The 22,189-nt window shown below is 50.1% G+C and overlaps 1 protein-coding gene across 1 annotated transcript; it reads left to right on the forward strand.

The window, feature by feature from the left end:
* Positions 1-1,266: 1,266 nt before the first annotated feature.
* On the forward strand, positions 1,267-13,719 carry FOSL2 (FOS like 2, AP-1 transcription factor subunit). The gene is made up of 4 exons (XM_086628655.1): positions 1,267-1,365; positions 7,448-7,702; positions 11,439-11,546; positions 13,055-13,719. The coding sequence occupies exons 1-4, from the start codon at positions 1,267-1,269 to the stop codon at positions 13,562-13,564; spliced, it is 972 nt and encodes a 323-aa protein (XP_086484781.1). The 3' UTR covers positions 13,565-13,719.
* Positions 13,720-22,189: the final 8,470 nt, after the last annotated feature.

The raw sequence follows: 22,189 nt of genomic DNA on the forward strand, positions 1-22,189 counted from the left end.
GCCCAAGCACCGGGGTCCTCCTGGTGCCAACCACCTTCCCGCAGGGAGAGGGTCTGGACAACCCCCGCGTATCAAATCCCCGCCGAGCCACCTTGGCGGGAAAATCCGACCTGTGGGGCGAGATCCGCGCCCCTTTCCCCAAAAACCACCACCCCCCCCACACACACACGCCCCCCTCCCCTTCCTCCTTCCCAGCGGTGTGCCTGCCCCTTTAAATCCCGGCGGCGGAGCCAGGGAATCCCTCTCGCAGCGCGTCATCCGCGGCAAGGAAACCCGCGCTCGCGTCGTGCGACGCAAATGACCATTTTTGGCAACGTGCGACAACGGATCGGACCAAGTGGGGCGGGGGGGGGGGGAGGCGGAGCCTGACGGGAACACGCCGCCGCACCGCCCCCGCCGCTCCGCCCGCCCAGTCCGGACCCGCGCGGAGCGCGGGTCCGGACTGGGCGGGCGGAGCGGCGGGGGCGGCGCGGCGGGCGCGGCGGAGGCGGGAGCGCTCCCCGTCTCCCCGTCCCGCCCCCCCCTCCTCCCCCCCCGCGGCGGCGGCAGGTGGGAGGCTCCGCTCCGGCAAGGTGGGGCCGGTGCGCCGCGGGTTTGACGTGTGCGAGTGCACATGGTGCGGCGGCGGCGGGGGGGATAATAAGCGAGTGGGACCGGGGCGATGCCATTGCTCTGAGTCACCGCGGGTGCGCGGAGCTCCCGGTCGCGGTACCGGGGAGCCGCGGGGTGTAAGACCCGGTTGAGTCACCCCGCGCCAGGAAAAGGGGCGGCCGGTAGTGGTGGTGGTGGGGGCGGAGGAGAACCGCTCCGCCTGCAGCCCCCGGGGCCGCGGCCGCTCCGCCGGCGGAGCGAGTCTCGCCGGGCAGCGCGGAGAGAGGACATCGCTGCCCGCAGCTGCCTGCGCGCTCGGCTCTGCTCCGCTCCGCTCCACTCCGCTCCCGCGGCGCAGCCGAGCCCTCCTGTCCCGTCGGCGCTTCGCTTCGCCTGAGCCTCTTTTATTATTATTACTTTTTTTTTTTTCCTCTTCCTTCCCCCCTTTTTTCCCCTTTTTTTCTTCCCCCTCGAAAACCTTTTTTTTTTTTCTTTTTTTCTTTTTTTTTTTTTTTCTGTTTTTCCTCTCCCCCCTCTTGCCTCGCCGAGCGTTGGGAGGCGAAAGGCAAGAGCCGAAGAGGTCGGGAGGGAGAAGGGGGCGGGGAGACGGCGAGGGAGCGGCGGGTGTCGGTACGGGAAGGCGGGGACGCGGCTCCCCCGGCCCGACCTCGGACCATGTACCAGGACTACCCCGGGAACTTCGACACCTCCTCCAGAGGCAGCAGCGGCTCCCCGGGACATCCCGAGACCTACTCCAGCGGCGCAGCCCAGCAGGTAGGGCCGGGCGCTGCCTCTCTCCCCCGATCCCTTCGGGGGCTGCTGCCAGCGCTCCCGGCACGGGAGTTCACCGCCACGCCCGGGGAGCGGCGCTTCCTCCGCGGTGAAGGCGCGGGCGCCCGGCGGAGAGGCGCCGTCCGCGGGGGCGCAGGCGGTGCCGGGGCGCGGGCTGCCCACACCCCGGGGCTTTTCTTCCTTCTTTCCCTGCCTGCCCCGGAGCGAGTGCCGCGACCCTCCGGGCGGGACGTTGAGCGGAGTTCCCCTCCGGTCGGGGCCGGGGGTGCTCACCCGGGGCCGGGGGTGTCGTGGGCGGCAGCGGCCTGCCCCGAGCGCGGAGGTGCGGCGAGGGAGTGCCTGGCGGGCTGCCTCCGCCGCCCCGGCCCCAGGTGGAGCGGGGCCCGCCAGTGCCGGTGGGGAGCCCCCGCCTGGTCCCCGGGGACCCGCCGCCGCAGCGGCGGGCCGGGACCAGCTCGGAAATCACAGGGCTCCTCCGGGCAACTCCTCTCCGAGGCCGGTAACGCAAATACACGGGCGCATCTGACTCTTCCTCCTTCCTGCTTTTGTTCTCCTCGGGAGCTTTTCTGTCCCTCCGTTCACCGCCCCTTCTCGGGCACAGTCCTGGCCTCGCTCGCACCGGTTTGGGCGTCTTCCCTGGGACTTCGGGTGGTGCCGCCTGAGCTACTTTCAAGGCGCAATCGCAGCCGCCGTCAAAACACGCAGGGGGCGGCTTGAAGTGGGCTCTAGCTCTTTCAAGCGCCCAAAGCGGTCTCCCAGCTTCTCACACCACCACCCACCCCCCCCACCCCCAAACTTTTTGGCTCCGTGGCGGTGACACTATTTTCTCCTCTTCCACCGGTGAGATCCGAAGACCGGCGGCGCGCCGCTTTGCTCTGCTCTGCTCGCTGCCCGGTTGCTCTTTCGCTTTCCCGGGAGCCGCCGGCCGCTCTCCGGCTGGTGATGGCTTTTTTCCGAGTGGGAGTTTCCAGGGGAGCCGCCGGAGCGCTCCCCGCGCCGGCCGGCCCTGCTCCCCGCCACCCCGCTCCGCAAGCTCCCGCTGCCGGGCGGCGCTTGAAGAATGGGAGATATTTCCTGTGGAAGCGGCGTGAATTCACGGACCTAAAAGTCTAGTCGGGTGGTTTGAGGTTGGGGGTTTTATTTTGCCTTTTCGTTTTCCTAAGAAAACATCTCGGAATGGCTTATATGCATACATAGACTAAACCCACCACTTCTGAGGAACGCATTACACAATCGGGCCAGTTATACAAACCTGGGTTATTTCATAACTTGTTTACATCAGCTGGCCCAACCTCACTCTTTTTTTGCCTTTTCAGAGTTGGGCTTCCCTCCTCCCTCCCCTTCTTTCCTCCCAATATTATTATGTCTTGTGTGGCTTATATGAGCAAACTGGCAGCGTGAGCGCGTTGCTGTCTCTACATCGAGAAGTCACAGGATCGCTTTAAAAGAAAAAAAAAAAAAAGGAAAGGGGGGGGGGAAAAGTCCAGTCTTAAACTTTGCCAACCGTACCAGCCCGTGACATTCCTCACATTAAAGAAGTTTTACCAGAAATGACTCGCCGCCGCTCCCCGCCCGCTCCAAATGCATCTCGCTGGTGCCCTCTGCGGGCTGCGGACCGAGATTTCCAGGGATCGTAGCTCGGTTTCAGCTTATTCCCTGTTTTACAGTAAATGCCAGGACTAGGTGGAGGAGCGGGGAATTGGGGCTGAGAAGCTGGAAACCCCCGGGAAGCTCCAAATCCTTCGCTTTCCCTTTCCTCCTCTGATCCGGCAGCTGCTCTGGATTCAAGCATTTGCTGCGGGGGGGTTGTGAAACTCTGGCAGCGCTTAATATTTGCGCTGTCGAGGTCTGACCGATCGCTGGGTTTTCCCCTTTTTATTTTCTGGGGCTGCACATCTTCCCCGGGCAGCTGGCGTGCGTGGCGGTCGGTACGGGGGCCAGAGCCCAGTTTCTAGGGTTACTATCTGAAACGGGGCTTTGAGCAGGACGCTGGCTTAGCGAGAACATAAATGTTTTCTTTAAGAATCTGGGAGATTTCTCAAGGCCTTGCGCTTTGTCTTTCCCTTGATCCTTACAGATGTTGTAGATTAGGATCAAATGTAAGTGTTGCCTTTACCCTAGCAGTCAGGCTGTTCTGCTGATTCTGGTCTACGGAGATCTGCAGAGTTTTATCGCTACAGAAAATATGCATTGTAGAAATTTTTTCTCTAGTGTGTTTTTTTTTTTTTCTTTTCTTGCTTTGGGAAGGAAAAAAAAGAAGATGCATCAGTCACATGTTTAACTGGAAACTGCGTCTCTGAGCCAAAACTTTGATGCTTTTTAATGATTTTTCCCATACAACTCACCACTGGAACAATTTTCTTTTAAGTTGCGTGTCATGCTATTTTCCTAATCACTGACTTGCCAGAGTGGTAAACATAGACTTTAATAGGAAGAGTTTGTGTACTCTTTCAGACTGGTCAACCTTCCTCTCAAATATCCCAGCGCTGTGTCCAGTTTTTCTTCAAGGAGATGCTCAACATGGGAGAGCCATCAGGGGCCTTGTATTTCTTACAGGACATTTCCTATACACCCTATATTTGATAACTGAGTAAAGATTCTCTGGTTTTTAGTGGTTTTGTTGTTGAGTTTGGTTTTTTTCCATGGTCATACCCTTTTCCAGACTGGTTTCTGGTGCTGCTCAGTGCTTGCAGTTACAAATGTAACTGAAGGTTCGGAGGGGAGTGGAGATGCAATGGGGTGCGGTATAGAAATGCCTTGTTAAGATGGAGAAGGGAACCACGGAGTCAAAGCTTGAAATGTTCTTGTCAAGCCCAGGCACCTAAATCGTGCCCTGCTAACCTAGCCTGCCCATGGCAGAATTCACTGGAAGGTCCCTTGACTATGGGTCGGGGAGGCTCCTCTCCAACCTCGTATTTTTAAGGCAGAGCAGAGACTGACCTCAGTTCTTGGCACTCTTAATAACGACTCTTTTTGTTTGTTGTTTAGTTGTTGGGTTTCTTCAATGATACCTTCATTTGCATGTTGCTTGGGTCAGGAGAGCGGTGGCTTCGTGGCTGAGTGCATGCTGCGTGTGTAGCCCTACAGTCTGGCTATCGCCACATCTGTTCTGTAGTGCTGCGAATTCCTTCTAGATAAGGAGAACCGAGAGCTGGCAGAGAGATGCCTCCGGGAGCCTCTCCTGGGTCAGCAGAGGAGACCAGCAAGTGTCCTGGATGAGGAAATGACAAGAGGGGGGTCTGGAAAGAGGAGGAACGGGGAGGTGGGTGAAGCCATGCGGTACCACCTGGCTGGCAGGGGGATCGAAGCTCTCTGAGGGGAGGGAGGAATGAGGAGAGCAAAGTTGGGGCTGTGGCTTAGGGAAAGACCTGGAGCTCTGAAACGAGGAGGCCGGTGCTCACAGGGGCTGTGCAGGGTAATTTGAGGCCTGCCACTGAAACAAGCAGTGTCCCAGGGGTCAGAGTTGACGGCTGTTGGGCAGAGTGCGGGGGGCCAGCAGCGTTTTGGCACGGCAAAGCTGATCCAGCTCAGTGTCATTGCAGGGAAGGCGAGATACGGGGGGAAAGCCTGACCAGTCGGGAAGCAACGCTTGTGAAACCCAGCGGTAGCCCGAGCACCCTGGATCTGAAAACTCAGCCTGTCACAGCAGCGCATCCCTTAGTTATCCAAGAAAAATAGTTATCTGGGAAAAATACTGTCTTTGGAAAATACACAAGATGGGTTTGAGGGATTTTTTTTTTTTTTTTTAAGATGTTTTGAGGGATTAGAAAGGAAGCTGGTGAGAGAGCATGGCACAGACAGGGACTGCAGTCCATCTGGTCTCTTCCCTCAGAAGCTCCACAGCTCTTGCTTGCAGACCCAGGGATGTGGCTGAACTGAGCAGCTCCCCTTTGCTGTCCAGGAGACCTCCACTAGTGTTAGAGAAGGGTCCTAGGTTGAAAACAAGAGTGATTGCAAGTGGAGTAATCACTTTATCAATAACTTGGGAGTCTGATCTTTGTGTCAGACACTTGCATCTTATGTGGCTGATTTGATGGTGGGTCTGACTCTTCCAACCTTTGAGAATTTTTAGCAGCTCCTTGGATGTCGGTGGCACCGCTGCAGTGGTAGTTTCCTCTGGAATGAAAACAGTGTCTTTGCATAGCAAAACACCCAAAGATCTTTGAATGTTTTGCAGCTGTAGCTTTCTAGTGTTCCTGCAAAGAAGACAGTACCCTTTCTTCTCTACTTCTTAGGTACAGGAGGGATGATGGCAGAGGTGGGTAAAGGTCATGGTAGAAGCCACTTGTGGAGTTGGAAGCAGAACTCGTGTACCCTAAGCACCTGTGGTTTAACTAGCCTCGACGTTCCTCCCTTCTGCGAGGTTAAGATCCCTTTGTTATGGTGTTATGATTGGGGAGGCACCAAGGCATCCATCCTCTCCTGTGCCATGTGGCCACAACCTACAGGAGCAAAGGAGGGGGTTTGCTCCCGTAAATTTCTCTGTAGTGTTGACAGTTGGCAGCTCTGCCCTTCTGTAGTTGGTTGGGAGAGGTCACAAAGATGATGGCATGCACTCTGAGATATGGTGTGTGCTGAGGTTGTGTTGGACTCGAGCTCCAGGTGAATCTCTGACGTTCTGGCGGGGCTTTTGCCAAGGGCTTGGTGCCAGTGTCATCCTGTCTGTGTAATTCCCCCACCTGCTTAACTTGAATCACTCCTTCCTTCTCTCATCCTTTCTTGCTAGATTTTGAGCTGTCCAAAGCTGTAATTCTACATTTGTTGGTATTCAAACTGGATCTCCTGGTTTCCAGGTGTTGACAGCTGGACTTCTCAGGCTAACACTGGCTTGAAATGCTGTAGCTATCAGAACGTGAAAATACTATTTGCAGTAGCCTTGGTTTAACAAAGCACTTAAGGTGCTTGACTAGGCACACCCTGAAAAGGAAATCTGTGTTGAAGTGCTGCCCCTTATCTGGGACGCTTACCTGAGCTGAGGTCAGGCTGATGCAAGGGCTCAAGCTTCTCTGGGAAGCTAGTTTGTTGACCCAAGAATGCGTGTTTTGCACGGGATCCTTTCAAGGCTTACAAATTGGTGGTAGTGACGGCTGCTGGACCTACGAGCCCTGTCCCTCGCACAGCGATTGCTGGAGCAAGGCACGTCTGTCTGTAAAACTGAGCCTCACCATCGAGAGCCTCCCGAAGGAGCTCAGCATAGACAAAAGCATTCTTTCTCCCCTGCTTCCCCCTCCGGGGCCAAGCGATTGTTTTCCCTGCAGTTTAGTGCCAGCATATTATCCAGATGGATTTACCTCTGTCTGAAAGAAGGTGCACATGTATTTTGCAGGAGATCATTACCTGCTACCTCAGTTTTACTGCTGCCTTGTTTTGTCTAGACAGTGCAGGGAGCTGCAGGGAACTTGTCCGATCTGAATCCTAAGACCTATTTTATAGGCTGCTATTAAAATACATATCCTCACACGTAACCGTCCTGGGGCCGGGTTGCTTGCCCTGTGCGTGCGGCGAGCACGGAACCACTGAACGAGAAGCAAGTCGCTCTTCTTGCCCTACCAAACCCTACGTGGTCCGAGCCCAAATTTCAAGGAATCCTTTGGTAGAAGCAGGCTTTACTCTGCTTGGTAACGTTTCAGAACTGAAGTTTCTCTTCCTTTTCTTTGGACTGACAGAGAGGTGTTTTTCTAGAAACTCCTTAATTCCCCTTTCACTTCACGCCGGAAGGAGTGGTGGGCAGGGGTGGGGACGCTGCCTCGGAGGGGAGGCTGGCATAAGGGGTGCTGGGGAGGTGTAGGGGGGGATGAGGAAGGGGCCTGGAAGAGGGCAGGGTTGCTCTGGAGGGGAAGGGCTTGAACCCAGCACCTTCCTCGGAGGGCTGCGGTGGGCGAGGGCAGCCTGGGATGCTGCAGAGGTGCCAGCAGCTGGTGCCTTTGCTTCAGGTGCTGCTTTGATCCTCGCTGGTGCCGCTCCTGAGGGCCTAGATGGTTTCTGAGTAACCACTTATGTTCTGCTTTCATTGATGGTTTCTTTTCTTCTCTCTCTCCCTTTTCTCCCCTGCCTTTCCCCCTAGAAATTTCGAGTAGATATGCCAGGATCAGGCAGTGCTTTTATCCCTACGATCAACGCCATCACAACCAGCCAAGACCTGCAGTGGATGGTCCAGCCCACTGTCATCACCTCCATGTCAAGCCCTTACTCTCGTTCGCACCCCTACAGCCACCCGCTGCCTCCGCTGTCTTCCGTGGCCGGGCACACGGCCCTTCAGCGACCTGGTGTCATCAAAACCATCGGGACCACTGTGGGCCGGAGACGGAGAGACGAGCAGGTAACCACAGCAGGGAGAGTGGCTGGGGATGCCCCAAAACCAGGCGTACAGAGATTCCCCCTCCACCTCACCCTCTCCTGGGATCTCCCGGCCCCATGGGGCTGAGGTCTGTCCCCGGTGCCGTACAGGTGCTGGGGTTTCTCAGGGTGATGCAGGCTGTAAGCCGGAGGGTGATATTATTGGTGCTTCCTCATTGTATGGCGAGGCTTACCCGATCTCCATCACACGCTCCGTGACACACTGCGGCTCAGTTTCAAAACCAGGTGAAACTCTGAAGTCGAGCCCCGGGTTTCATTTTGAGTGCCTCTGCCACTTCAGGCAGAACGAAACCTCTGAGCACGCGGAGGAGCTTTTACGTAGGTCACTTACAAACCCAACTCCCAAATTACATCAGCTGGCATTTTATACCTGCTCCGTGGCAGCTACCGCTGCTCCAGTCTCACTTTTGGGTGATGCCACCAGTACGGTGTGAGGAGGAACAGCTTCCCTAGAGCACCTCGACAAGGCGAGAGCCTTCTGGATGTCTGGGGTCTAAATCGGCCTTCCCACTACAAATGTGCAATCGCTTCATCTTTTATAGTGGTGAGGTTGAGATCCTGTAAGCAGTGATTTTTCTGCTCCAAACCCAGTGGCATTTTCATTGCTGGGATGGAGTGGCTTGTACCACTGCTGCCCTGCACTCAGCCTACTGATGGGACTGTTGAGCGGGGACCTTGGATCCTGTGCTGGGGCAGGGTGGTGGACTAGATACATGCATCTTGTCTTCTAGAAATCATTTCAGCCCTGTCTGTCTCTTCTTAGTGAGAAACAACCTTTTCCAGGGGTGTCTGGTAAATATCTATCCACAGTGCGAGGCTGATTTTCTTTTTTCTTTTTTAAAAAAAAAAAATCTGAATGATCTAGATCTCCCTGGATTGTTCCCAAGCAGCAGTTGTGTGGGTCGCTGCGGAGCGGTGTAATGAGACGCACTGCGCACCCTCCATACACGAGCACACGCTATCTCATGAGGTCTGTTTCTAATAAGACTCACCAGCCCTACTTTTACTTCCACGTCATCTGTTTTGATTCACAGCCTGATTATTTTATATGGAACCGCTGTCTGGTTTAACCCTAAGAGGCAGGGAAGGGGTTAAAGTCACTTGTCCAGAGGGAGCTGCACCTCTTTGTAGGGGTATGGGTGCACTGAGGACCCGTTTTTGGGAGGAAGGATGGGGGCAGCCGCGGTGGTTCGAGTACGTGCCAGCCCTTCCCACCCACCGGAGCTACCTCCCAGTTCCCTGCGTGCAGGGCTGGTGTCCAAAGCCATGGAAGCTCTCACGAGAACTGGGGGAATAATTAGCAACAACTAATTTGCTTGACAAATGCTGCCTCTGTGTTCACAAATTGGCCGTGAAGAGAGCACCATATTCTCCGCTTTATTTGTTGTTCAGAGTTATTTGCTGAAGGATGCCTGCCAAGCAATTCCTGGCCTGTGGCTTGTTTGCAAGCCGTTCATTGTGGGTCATTGGAAGCCAAGTCCTTTTGATTAGGCACGTGCTAAGGCAGCACCCGGGCGCTTTACCGTGACTCTTTGGCTCAGGTTTCCGCTGTTGGTGCTTTGAACACCGCATCGGAGTGCCTTTTTGGAAAACACTGTGTAACGCTTTCTGAAAAGAGCCTGTTTTGGTGAATGTCTCTGCCAGCAAATGCACGTATTGGGCTTGGACAAGCTACAGATAAGGCGTACAGCAGGGGCACGGAGAGTGCCAAATCCAACCACTTTCAAACAAATCCAGAAACCGCTGACAGAATATTCTTTTTTAGACCCAGTATAATGTTAAGCACGTCCAGATTAGGAGCTTCAGCCCCAGCTACGAGATTTTTGCAAGCCATAGCCTCTGAGGCAGATAATTTAAAAATGACTGAAGGCCCTGGGAGGAGAAATTGCTATCCCAATGTATTTCAATGAGATCCGTGCTTCTGAAGCACAAAAGGGCTATTGAAAATGGTACGCAGAGGCTCCAAGTCAGCGCAGAATTTGTGTGCATGGTTAAAGCTTTGCCATACTGCAAACACTTGTGTGCAAACACGTTTTTACCCCACACATGTACAGGCTGGGAACTGAGCAGGCAGAGCTGTAATGGGGAGAGCGGTGCCTGGGGGTGCTCCTTAATATGCCCAGGACCCACTGGCTGATGGAGTGCTGTGATCTGCCGATGGAAAAGCTTTCAGGTCCCAAACCTATGTGCTGAAGTCCTAGAAGTGCTTGTGTTGCTCAGCGTGCACCCAGGGGCTTGTGCTGCGTGCAGGTGAAATTGCAGGCGTGGACTGGATCCCCCCCCCCCCCCAAAAAAAAAGCAGAACTGAGCGAGGGGAATGCCCAGAAGCTGAAGTAGACTACCCGAAACGGCGTAGATTAAAATTAAGGAAATGAAGCAAACCAAAACAAACCAGAATGAGGTCAGAGTAAAACTAACACTAAAAAGAAAAGCTGGTAAAAGGGGCAAATGTCTTTGTCATTTTTGGACAGCCCCTGAAGATATTAAACCAGAAAGCTTTTCTGAAAAGTTTTTTTTTTGTTTTTCATCCTCTGCTGGCACTATGTGGGATCCGACACATGCTTGCAGGGTGCTTGTTTCACTTTTGTTCACAGTCACTGGGCTAAAGCTGCCCAGAGCACGTGCCGGACCGGTGAGGGGTTGGTCCACAGCGGAGGGGGATGCAAACAGATGGCTGTGGGGATTCACGGCACGTGCCAAGCCTGTGCTGTGAATCCCCATGGCCACCTGTTTGCACTGGCTCCCACTCGCCCCGTTCGTGTGCTGCTGTACCACCTCCCTAGACTTGGCATTGGTGCGAGTCTATCTGCTGCTGCTGGGATTTGTAAAACCTTGTCTCCAACCTCAAAAGCTAGGCTTAGCTTGACCAGATCTTGTGGGCTTCTTGCTTGTTTCCTCTGGTTTAGCAAGAGTGGAAGTGTTCAAGGCCAGGTTGAATGAGGCTTTGAGTCAACCTGGTCTAGTAGAAGGTGTCCCTGCCCATGGCAGGGGGTTGGAACTAGATGATCTTTAAGGTCCCCGTCCAACTCAAACCATTCTATGATTCTATGAAGAGTGTCAGTCGATGGGTTTCTATGGAATTGCTCCTGATTTACATCAGTGAGGATGTCAGCTGGCCTCAGGAAGCCCTTGATATCACTGGACCCTTGCCTGCTGATGCAAGAAGCACAGTGTGTTATCTCGCTGTGTGCTCGAAAATCTGAGGTCAGATTTTTGGGTGGTATAAATCATTGTTGCTTCACGGACTTCATGGGAGCTCTGCTGATTTCCCTGTTTCCCCCTCCACCCCATCCCCGACCTTCAAGCTAACAACTATTTTTGTGTGGGAAGCAGCAGATATTTTCTTTCGAGAAAGAGGCACTTACAACATCGTGCTCTGTTTTTGCTTAATGTACCACCCAAGTTGTGAAACAATCAGAGCATCTTTTATCTGTTTGGCCTTGGTGCAGATTCACTGTCCTCTTACACAATCTTCGCCCTGCTCCCTGCTCCATCTTCTCCTCACCCTTCTGCTGAGACCCAGTGCAGGCAGAGATACTGTGCGCTTTCATCTTCTGCTGACATGCGTGAAGAGGAGGAGCACTCAGCATCCTGCTGGATCAGGCCTTTTTCCTTTGCGTCGCGATTAAATCCTCACAAACTTCAAGGAATGCCTTAGCTCAGATCTGATTGTGGGTTTTCTTGGCGCTTGCCCACAGCTGTCGCCTGAGGAAGAAGAGAAGCGAAGGATCCGGAGAGAGAGGAACAAGCTGGCAGCTGCTAAGTGTCGTAACAGGCGTCGAGAGCTAACCGAGAAACTCCAGGCGGTACGTGCTCTGCATGCATTTCTCCTTCCTTATCGCCCGCCCTTTGGACGAGCTTGCAGGGCATTGCTCTCCCTCCACTAGTGTGTTCGAGAATGTGTGCTGCCTTCCCCTTCCAAGGCTGCCCGGTGGTGTTGCTCCTACATCAACAGTGGTGAGGACTCAGGCCTGGAGCTCAGGAGCCTAAATTCCCCTTGCTGACTGCCAAAAACGTCCTAGGAGCAATCTTCCCTTCTAGCCTCCCAACTGGTATGAGTCTCCCTACCTCTGGTCTCCCTCTGCAAGTGGAAAATAAAGATGCCGTGTGCCTCAAAGGCAGGCTTTGGGGACAAAAGCACTGAAGGTGAAAGGATCATCCGAAAGCAGTAGAAAATGAGGCAGATGTTATGTGTACCTCTCAAAGCTATGTCCTTTAGGCTAACCTTTCTTTGGCGAGGGTAACTGATCTTCTGCACAAAGGAAGCACCACAGAGGCATGTTGTCTGGTGCCATGGGGGAAATAACTAGTTAAGCTGGAGAAGGTAATGATGAGTGCAAGAACCATGGGGTGGGTAAGGGTCTGGCTGAAGAGGAGACAAGGGGGAGGTTGTGTTGGAAGGAGCTGGGGGGAAGGCTCCAGTGCTCCTGCTCGAGAACCAGCCTGGGGCTGGTTGTAGTCAATGATCTTACTATGACAGTCACAGCAGCAGCAGTGAAAGCGCACCAGCGAAACGTGCTGCTGACTCAAATTTTGGAGGTATTCTCAGTGCAGGGGACGTGGGACACCCTATAGGAGGAATTTAAGGATTGTCATGACTGAAGTAATAGAAGTGAGAGGAGTGCAAAGTGGGAGGTCATATCCTGAAGGACTGAGGATGAGTTCTTCTGTGAAATGATGAGCTCCTCGCACCGGAAGGTACTAATTGCTCACAGATTGACTGTAAGCCATCAGTGTGATGTGACCATGGGAAAGGTGAATGTATTAATCAGAGGATGCATCAAGGGGTGACCCAGTGGAGGTGAAAGCATTAGTCCTTTGTGCAAGAATCAGGCAAGTGTCAGACCTCATCTGGAACATGCACTACGGAAGGAAAATGGAAACCGTTTAGAGATTGCTATATACCACCTCTGTTTAAGAAGTGAAAAGAACATGACTTAGCCAGCACAAAAAATGATAGGAGGAGGTCTGAGTCCTCTCTGCTAAAGTGTCTGTCAGGCCAGACAGCAAGGGAGAAGAGTTACTTAAGCTACAGGCCAAGATAGTGTAGTAGAAGCTGGCCATAAGGAAATTCAGGTGAGCTCATTAAAAAAACATTTATAACCCTTAGATCGATGAAGTTTGTGAATAGCCTACTGGTAGACACATGAAACACAAGATGGTTAGCTGGCAATGACCTGGTGCCTGCCTGGCTCATGAAGAGTCTGAGGCATATCTTCCCATGCCAGATGGGAAATGGACTTGATGGCCATGTTCCAGGTGAGGAGCAGTGCCAGAGCCTCTGATATTTACTTATTCTCCCTGTTGTCTGCAGGAAACCGAAGTGCTGGAGGAGGAGAAGTCAGTGCTGCAAAAGGAGATCGCTGAGCTCCAGAAGGAGAAGGAGAAGCTGGAGTTTATGCTGGTGGCTCACAGCCCTGTGTGCAAAATCAGTCCTGAGGAACGTCGAAGCCCACCATCCAGCAGCCTCCAGAGCGTTCGGACTGGAGTGAGCGGAGCGGTGGTGGTGAAGCAGGAGCCTGTGGAGGAAGAGATCCCATCTTCCTCTTTGGTCCTTGACAAAGCTCAGAGGTCTGTCATTAAGCCCATCAGCATTGCTGGAGGTTTTTATGGGGAGGAGGCACTCAACACTCCCATCGTGGTGACCTCAACACCAGCCATCACTCCTGGCTCCTCCAACTTGGTGTTCACCTACCCCAGCGTGTTGGATCAGGAGTCTCCTCTCTCCCCGTCTGAGTCCTGCTCCAAAGCTCACCGGAGGAGCAGCAGCAGTGGTGACCAGTCCTCGGATTCCTTGAACTCTCCCACCTTGCTGGCATTGTAATCCTCCTGCAGCCCCCATTTTGCCAGTGTGTTACATCCCCCCACAGCACCATGGGGGGAGCCTCCCTCCATGGGATTAGAGACAGGCACAGGATCGTTCAAGCACAAGGGCAGCAAGAACAAGGACGGGGAAGTGCTGCAGCTCCAGGGAGGAGAGTGAGGACCAACACCAGCTCCCTGGATGCAGGAAACGGCAAGGGTGGGACTGACACACCAGGACTGTTTGGAGAGGGTGATGTCCCCTCTGTAGGGACTGCCTATGGAAACCTCTTCATGGCCATAGTGGACTTGGGGAGCACTTCTGGCCAGGACTGAAGGCGAGCTGCAGACAGTTGCTAGTTGTCCCTTTCCTTTGTGAATTGATCTGATCAGTTGTGCTCTGTGCTTAGATCATTCTGGTTAGTCAATCTTACAACTTCTGTCTTTTCCTCTCTCCGTGCTTATCATTTCCAATGTTGTCAATCCCATGACATTTCATCCAGTTGCTCTGAACTCTAAAGGCTGATTAGGATCTTTCCTCTTGGGACAGGCTTTGGGAAACATGTAGGGGTGCCCAGGCAGGAGGGGGGTGGCTGGGAGGTGTGGGAGAGGGAGGTCCAAGAGGAGCCCAAGGGCTCAGCAATGAGGGCAGAGCTCCTAACTCTGGCCTGGGGCACAGATGCAGCAAAACAGAGACAGCAGGAGGCTCATGCAGAAGCCTTTCTTTTTTTAAAATGTAGATATAGTTATCCCCTTGGGCTCCTCAAAACACAAGTTAGCATCTCAGGGCCAAAGTAGCATCAGAAAAGCTGCTGGGCTGGCACTTGCCAGTGTCTTTGGCAGGGTTTTACCCCAGTTTGGCGGATATCAAATCTGCTGCTTGTTGTTTACTTTTCCTGGGCTGCCTGCTGTCTAGGGAGTATTGCATCTTCCTCCCCATCGGGGCTCCTGACTCAGAGGCTGATCTCTTCCTGTTAGTAAATCCTCCCCACCCCTTGGCCATGTTCACAGAACATGCTACCGAAAAAGAGGTGGCACCACAAGCCTATAAATCTAGGATGGAGACTGGCAGCGGATAAGAGCGTGAAACTAGTTGGCTGTACCCTTGCTGACTTTTTCATTGTTGGGAAACAAAGCAGTGCCCGTCCACCAGTTGGTACTAGCTGGTGGGTGGTGTTTGCTCAGAGATGCCCAGTTTCCGAGGTTGTGGGGAAGGCAGTGGTCCAATGGTCCAACCTCCAGCACAGCAGAGGCCACAAGGCGCTCTTGACCAGGCAGGAATGGCATGGATGAAGTGATGACCTGTTTGAACTAGAACAGAGCTTCTGATAACCTCTGGTTATGAATGACAAATTGACAGCGGAGGAAAATTGATTACCATTATTTGCACCATGGTCTTTGGTCTTTGATTAATTTTTTTTTGCATTGTAATTGATCTGGTTTTGTTGTGGTTAATCGGCCCAAAGACAAAAAAAAAAAAAAATCAGAGGGCTCTTCCCATAGCCCTGGTTCCTCATCTTCTCCAACCTGTGGGCTTGGCTGCTACTACTAAGTGCTCACAGAGGGCACAAGCTCTCCAGCACCGATGTTCACTACTGAAAACAGTAATGTGTGTAACCTATTCTGGCTTGGAGCCAAACTCAATTCCTGTTGATGCCAAGGCAATGACAAACCATGACCATGTGCACACTAGGATTGCCCAGCTTGCCAGCTAAGCTGCTTAGGGGATAGCTCTTTGGTCCTGCCTGTTGAAGCTGTGGTGGCAGCTATTTATTTTGGTGTGAGATTTTCTTGTTCTTCTCTATGTATTTTATTTTAATCAACTGAAACCAGGGTATTTCTTGGTCAGGCTGGACCTGGAGAAATGCTCTCTGCGATTATAGGGCCAGTCCTGTGAGATGCTGAACTGCTGCAGTCCCCACCAACTGCACTGGGAATTAAAGGTCCGGTTCCACAAGACTGAACCCTATTACTCAGCAGGGCTGGCTTCCCTCAAACCCTGGCCACTGCCCATTCCTTGAATCATTTCAAAGGGACACTACTTTGGCTTGAAAGGTAGGCTTTGCTATTTTATTGTTACTATTATTTTTAAACCCAGGTATTTACCAAGCCTGCCAGAAATAGAAAGATATGAGTGATCTTTTTGCTCATAAAGCTGATTGTGATTCAGGCTTTTTCTTTATTGCTTAAACACTTCCATCGTTACACTGGTGCTAGAGGTTTCATATTGAGCTTACACAGGAAGTAAAATTGACAAAGGAGTTCTCTTGTCCTTACATGAACATCCGATCTTCCTTTTTAATAAAGTAAACCTTTGACTTCCTGTAGTTAGCATAGAGGATCCTTGTTTTCATAGAGTTTTATGTAACGATGTCACTTTAGGTGAAACTGCTGCTTCTTGGTCTCCATTTTGCCAGATGCTTGTTTGAGCCAGTCTGGATTGAGAATCTAAAACTGTTCAATAAAATGTCTCTGTATATCATTTCCACCCATTTTTAAGCCAAATGCAACATTGACAAGTGGTGAATCCTAAAGTGATGCAGCTACTTTTGAGGCCAGCTGACCAGGATCGCTGTCTCCCAGCAGATCAGGAGCATCCCTACTAGGGGTTTCAGGAAGTCAAGTACCTCCTCAAACCCGAGTAAGCCTAACTCCTAGTGCAACAACATAAAATTACCTTTGCTTTCGCTCACTGAATCATTGCCAAAAGGAGCTGCAGCTAGCCCTTGCCCACTGCCTGCTGCCTTGTCATTTGACCTTCTCAGAGACAGGAGAGGACGGTCCCCTTTCCTGCTCCGTGATGCTGACGGGAGCCATGTGAAGCTGTGCAGAAAAGAGGGTTATTTTCTACTATCTGGAAAAAGCCCTGAATACCTTGTGCCTGCCTGTTTTGTCCTTCGAGTCTCTCAAAGGATGTCTATGTTGGGATCAATGGTCTCCTGCCTTCTGTATTTTGTGGATCAGCCTTACTTTTGTTTAGTTTCTGACAGACAGGTACAACTTGAGCTCTGTTGCTGTTTTGATCTGGCCCTGCGTTGTTCTTTTCAGGTTTACTAGTGTGCTTTTTGAGAATCGACTGTCTTCCCCATCCCCAAAACGATATTGTCTATGAGTATCTTCCCTGCCTATTTCTAAACGTAGTGTCTCCATGTTCTGCATGTAATGGGGATGCAGGAGCTGTTATAACTAGCATCTGACTAAGAGTTGTTGAAGTCAATAGAAAAAGGCCCAGGGAATTTCAGCTGGTATTGGGTCAACCACCTAGTGGTTGGCCCAATGAAGCCTCTAATAACATCTTAAATTAATCAATGCCAAACTGGGAGGAGAGTAGCAGCTGCATTGAAGGAAACATTCAGCTTCCAGGTGATGTTTGTCATTCCAGTTTTCTTCTCATTCCTCCTTCCCCTTTCCCAGTTGTGGTGTTGCCTTCATCCATTCCTTTCTTGTAGGTGTGGAGACTGGGTAGGTCTCAAACTGCTGTGGTGTGATGGGATTTGGGACCAACATGCTGGGGACAGTAGCTCTCTGTCGTGTTTTTTGTAATTATTATTTAAATGATCTATTTAGTTCATCTGAACCTTTAATTTTGCTGCTTACTGTATGTAGGATCCACCTGGCCTTCATCCTAAGTGAAAAGGAAAAACAAAATGAAAACAAACTTAAGACACCCCCTTCCTCTCTGGTATCTTATTATTTATTGTCAGGCAGCTGTCTTGTGCCTGCTCCAGCAGATCTGCCAGCCATTAATTTAACATCCTCTCCACTCACATTCCTGGTGTTTGGTTGTTGCTTCTTTTTTTTTTTTTCATTTTGTTGTCGTTTTGGGTTTTTTTCCATTCTAAAACAGACTTCTGAAATGTAAGAAACTTCTTATTATGACACTTACAAGTTCATTTTCATTAGGAAGGCCAAGTCAGACATTTTAAGAGGTGGGGGGAACAATCTACATTTTATTTCTTATTTATTTATCATGTTTACATCTTTTTTTCTGTTCAAGACTTGGATATAATAAAGAAAGCATTAAAAATACTCCAATCTTCTTCTTTTTTTAGGCTATTTTTTTTTTTGATTCTTTAAATAAAAGATTCTGGGTTTTGTTGTTGTCTGTATAAAATGTAAAAAGAGATATGTTTCTAAAGATGCATTATCATTCCTCTGTGAACAGTAGGTGGAGTTGAGGACAAATCTCAGAATACAAGATAATAATAAAATCCCATCCTGTTTTACTTAATTGTTCCCCTCCTATCCTGTATGATTAAAGGGTTATTCCACTTTCTTGTTTGTGGTTACTTGATATTAAAACCATATTAAAATGTGTAGAAAATAGGTATCCAATTGTTTTTGCTCAGTGAGAGGATAAAATGTTGTATATATCTTGATATACTGTGTAGTTCAAAGTAACATCGATAAGGGATAGTGCATCTTTATTAGAGCGATAAGTTACTAGTGTCACTGAAGTCTACTTTAAGATCCTCAGATACAGAAAGGGCCTGATTCTGATTCCACTCCCCTGGGGGCAAATTGAAAGCATCAGTAACATATTGCTGCTGCAAAGCAGGTGTTGGAGGTGGAATCAAGCCTCAGTGATTAATAGGCAACCATGAGGATTACTGAAGGTTTGGGGGCACCATTATCTTTTTTTTTTTTTTTTTTCCCAACTTGAAAGTTTTAGATCATGGTTTTTCTTTTTTTTTTGTCTGCGGTGAAATAGTTTCTGCCAAGGAGGTTCTTAAAGGTGACTGCTGAATTGAGACCCTTTGCTCATCGTGATCTTGATATCGTTCTTGCAGTCCTGGAGAATCTCAGCTCTGAGGTGTTCTCTCTGGTGTTGTCTCTTCTCTGTTCTTCTTAATTTTACTGTAATACAGGCCTACAGTATTTGCACTAAAACAAAAAGCTTGTTAGAGAAAGCTTGCTGCTATGAAAGAAAGAACATGTTAAAATGGTTTGCTTTTACAATTTTAACCGAGTAGCATTTTGTAGAATAAAATCAATTTAGACTGAAAAGAAAAAATGACTTTTCTTTTTTCCTCTGCACCTTCCCCCCCGACCCCGTACTCCTTTCTTTTCCTCCCATTCCTCAATGGTGTGATGCTCCCCCCTTCTCCTTTGGTGCTCAGTTGTAATGATTGGCTGTATTGTTGACTATGCTGCTGAGAGTTATGACACTTGTAAATCTTGTTTTAATGACATTGTGGACACTTTTGTATAGCAAGAGCTAACTGGAGTTCTTCTCTCTCTGTTAATTGAAGTCATTAAAAAGCTCCCTTTGCCATGAACAATTAAAAGCTCGCATGTTCCTTCAATATGAACAAATGGGTACAGCATTGCCAGGTGCCCGGTTGTAGCACATTTCAGGGCTTCTTTCATTAGAGCAGCTGCAATCCAGACAGCTGTTAGCTGCAACAATGGTAAATGGGGCAGAGGCTAGCAGAGCAGACCACCTGGGCTAAAAGGCAAATAATGCATTAATCCTTTCATCTTGGCTTCAAAAGAAAGGGATAGAGGTAGAAAAATGCATGCTGAGGTGACTTGACTTCTTTTTTTTTCCTCCTTTTTTTTTTTTTTTTTTTTAAAAAATCCACCTCCTCAGCCAGGACTCAAAGCTTCTGCTCTGAAAACGTGGAGTGGAAAGCATGGTTGCTTCACTGGCAGTAAGGAGAAGGTTAAGATGGGATTTCCTTGCTCACCTGGGAAAAGCTGCAGTCTCTGGAGTGGAAGGAACCCAGATATACCAGGTTGGGAGTGGAGGATGTCATATTCAAGTTAAAAAAGAAATGTTGGTGGGGAGATGTTAGGTGAGTCATGGCTAGCCAAGCTGGCACCAGGCCAAGCTGCTCCTTACTCATGAGTTTCCTTAGGAGTAATGTCTGCTTTGGCTTCCTGCTGGGTCCTTGTCCCTCTCTTTGCCCTGCTCCCTGCTGTCTTGTTTGGGTGGTTTTTTTCCTTTTTCTTTTTTTTTTTTTTTCAATCCCTATGTTCTCGCAGTGCATGGGGAAGGAGATGAGAGATATTAAAGTAAGTTATGTGGCTGGTGTATGAAAATATTTATGAAGTCACGAGGAATTATGAAGGTATCAGTCACCAGAACAGGGAATACGTGCGTGTGCCTGTGTGAAGTGAGCTCAGTGGTCAGGAATCCATATTGTAGGAAAGCCGACATGAAGTAGACATAGGACAGTTGGGGCCGTAGAGCTGGAGCCAGCCTTAGGGTGTCCCATGGGATCAAAGATGGCTCAGGGAGCGAGGGAGAGCCTTTGATAGACTTTTCCTAAATATGCTCGCCCTGGTGGGGCTAAAGGAAAAAGTAGTTACCCTGGGGAGCATGGCAATTACAAGCAAATGTACCGAAGGACCCAAGAGCATAATCTCTTAATATCTATCTCCACAGGGCCTGGGGCATGGGGGAGTCCCCATTTGATCTCCTACTGCACACAAGCTTTCTCTAAGGGGAGCGCCTCCAGGATTTCCTGCCTCACGAAGGGCTTTGCCACTACACCAGTGCACAGAGGCATCCAGCCTCAATTTTGTCAAACCGGCTCCTTTGGCAACGTATCCCCCCTCTGCCCCCTCCCAAAAAAAGGCTAGCAGGGGGATACGTTCTTGCTTGCCTTTTGCCAACCCGAAGTGCTCCCTCAGCTCCCGCTTGCCGACAGTGCCCTTCGGATGGGCTTAATGTTGCTTGTCTGCGAACTGAACGCTGGTTGCGAGGCTGGGCCTCCCACCTCGTTTCCTCCCAGCACTGGCTGGTTGCGACTGCCTTTTATCGTTGGCTCACAAACGTTGGAATGTCCACAGCAGTTACTATAATTTAGTTTTGAAGGATGAAATTACACAGCAGAGCTAACTGTTTTCCACCAGTCTTAGAGCTGTGGGAGGCCAGATTCTACCACATTGACATGGAAATTGTGTTTTTCCCGACATCTTCATCTTGTTTTAGATCTTCACTTCAAATAGGGAATTTCCCCTCCTTCTGAAACAGGCTCAGCCTCCCTCCACCCTGTGATGCCCAGACCTTGTCGTGCAAGTGAGGGATCTGTGTGTTACCATGGGGCAGGTAGAGTTGTGCTGCAAGAGAGATCACCCGTTCTTTTTGCAAAGAAAGAATGTGAGGGGCATCTGCACCAAAAATTCTTCCATCAGGATCAGTATATGTCCCAATGATGTCTTTAGTGTGTACAAGGATTAAGAGAGGCTCCCCGTTCTTTTTTGCCCATCTCCTTCCCACGATGCGAGATTCATCTCTGGACTTTCCTCACGGTCACATTTCTTGGGGAAATACCAAGAGATGGCTCATCTCTATAGGCAGCATGTGTCGGTAGCCTGGTCTTCTTACGTATTCAGTGGAGGGGAGACATTATCTGGGGCAGAGCTTTTGTGGCAAGAAAAAAAAACCCAGAGGAGTGACCTGAGTATGTCACACCAGAGATGGAAAGTTGTCAGATGAAGGCTTTTGGTGAAATCATTATTTTATTTTATTTTTTTTTTTAACTTTTTTAATCTGGTCTAGAATCTGCAGGAGCAGCTACAGGAACACTGTAAAAATTCTGCAGCCAATGGAAAGAATAAACATGTGGTAAACTTGAAGAAAGCTTAATGGCAAGCAGAGCTGGAGTAGGAGTGTGGGGGAAAGGAGAGCATCCAGAATGCTGGTTTCAAGTGATGTTTCCACTGTCATGTGATGTTTCCACTGTCATGTGGGAAGGATGTGACAGAGGAAAACTGTGACACGGTTATTGCATCAGATACCCTGAAGTGGAACAACTGATGCGTTTTTTTTTAAAAAAAAAAACACACCACCTTATGGTCCTACTCCTACTGATGTCTATGACCTGATCCCCCTGAAGCTTCATGTCGTCATAACAAGCTCTTGAATTCAGTCGCATGAGTCCAGCGTTTTCTGCTCTGTCTCACATGGCACGAGTGAGGCCTCCCTTCAGCAGTGCTTGGCCACTGTCATCACATGCAGCAATACAGATGGATTATCAACCTGGGTGGAAGTCACTGGCACGCTGTTGTAAGGCTGAGGTTTAAAAAGAAGGTTTTTCCTCTGTGTTTCAGTGTATTGAGATCTAAGACACCTCAGGAAGATTTTCTTTGATGAAGATGGGGCAAGGCTGGGAGGAGAGGCCAATAGAGCTGAGACTGCGTGGCTTTGAGAAAAGAAGGCTCAGGGAAGATCTTAGCAAAGTGTGCAAATACCTGGTGGAGGTAGGGAGCAAAGGAGATACGGTCAGATTCTTCCCAGTAGTACCAAGAGACAGGATGAATCACAATTTGCAATAGAGGTCATGAAAATAACTTTTTCACTGTGAAGGCAGTCAAACACCAGCACAGGTTGCCCGGGGAGGTTTGTAGAGTCTTCATCCTTGGAGATATTCAAAACCTGACTGGACATGGCTCTGAGCAATCTGCTCTGACTCTGCTTGAGCAGAGAGGTGAACTAGATGCTCTCCAGTGATACCTACCAACCTCAACCATCTGCATTTCTGGTTTTGATTCCACATAGTCCAGAAGAAGTATATTACAAGCATTTTTCTTCCCCCCTTGCAGTGCTATCTCATTTGAACTCCAGAATTCCCCTGTACTAAATATCAGCTTTTTTGATGCTGGCTATGCGAGGTCAAACAGATAAGGACTAAGCTGG

Source organism: Tauraco erythrolophus, chromosome 2, assembly GCF_009769465.1.
Source record: "Tauraco erythrolophus isolate bTauEry1 chromosome 2, bTauEry1.pri, whole genome shotgun sequence".
Lineage (NCBI taxonomy): Eukaryota > Metazoa > Chordata > Aves > Musophagiformes > Musophagidae > Tauraco > Tauraco erythrolophus.

Excerpts from the sequence above, each read along its gene's own strand:
- FOSL2 (XM_086628655.1), top strand. The coding sequence starts at position 1,267 with ATGTACCAGGACTACCCCGGGAACTTCGACACCTCCTCCAGAGGCAGC. Across the intron at positions 7,703-11,438 it reads GGAGACGGAGAGACGAGCAG|CTGTCGCCTGAGGAAGAAGA; the intron begins GTAACCACAGCA and ends GCTTGCCCACAG. Across the intron at positions 11,547-13,054 it reads TAACCGAGAAACTCCAGGCG|GAAACCGAAGTGCTGGAGGA; the intron begins GTACGTGCTCTG and ends TGTTGTCTGCAG.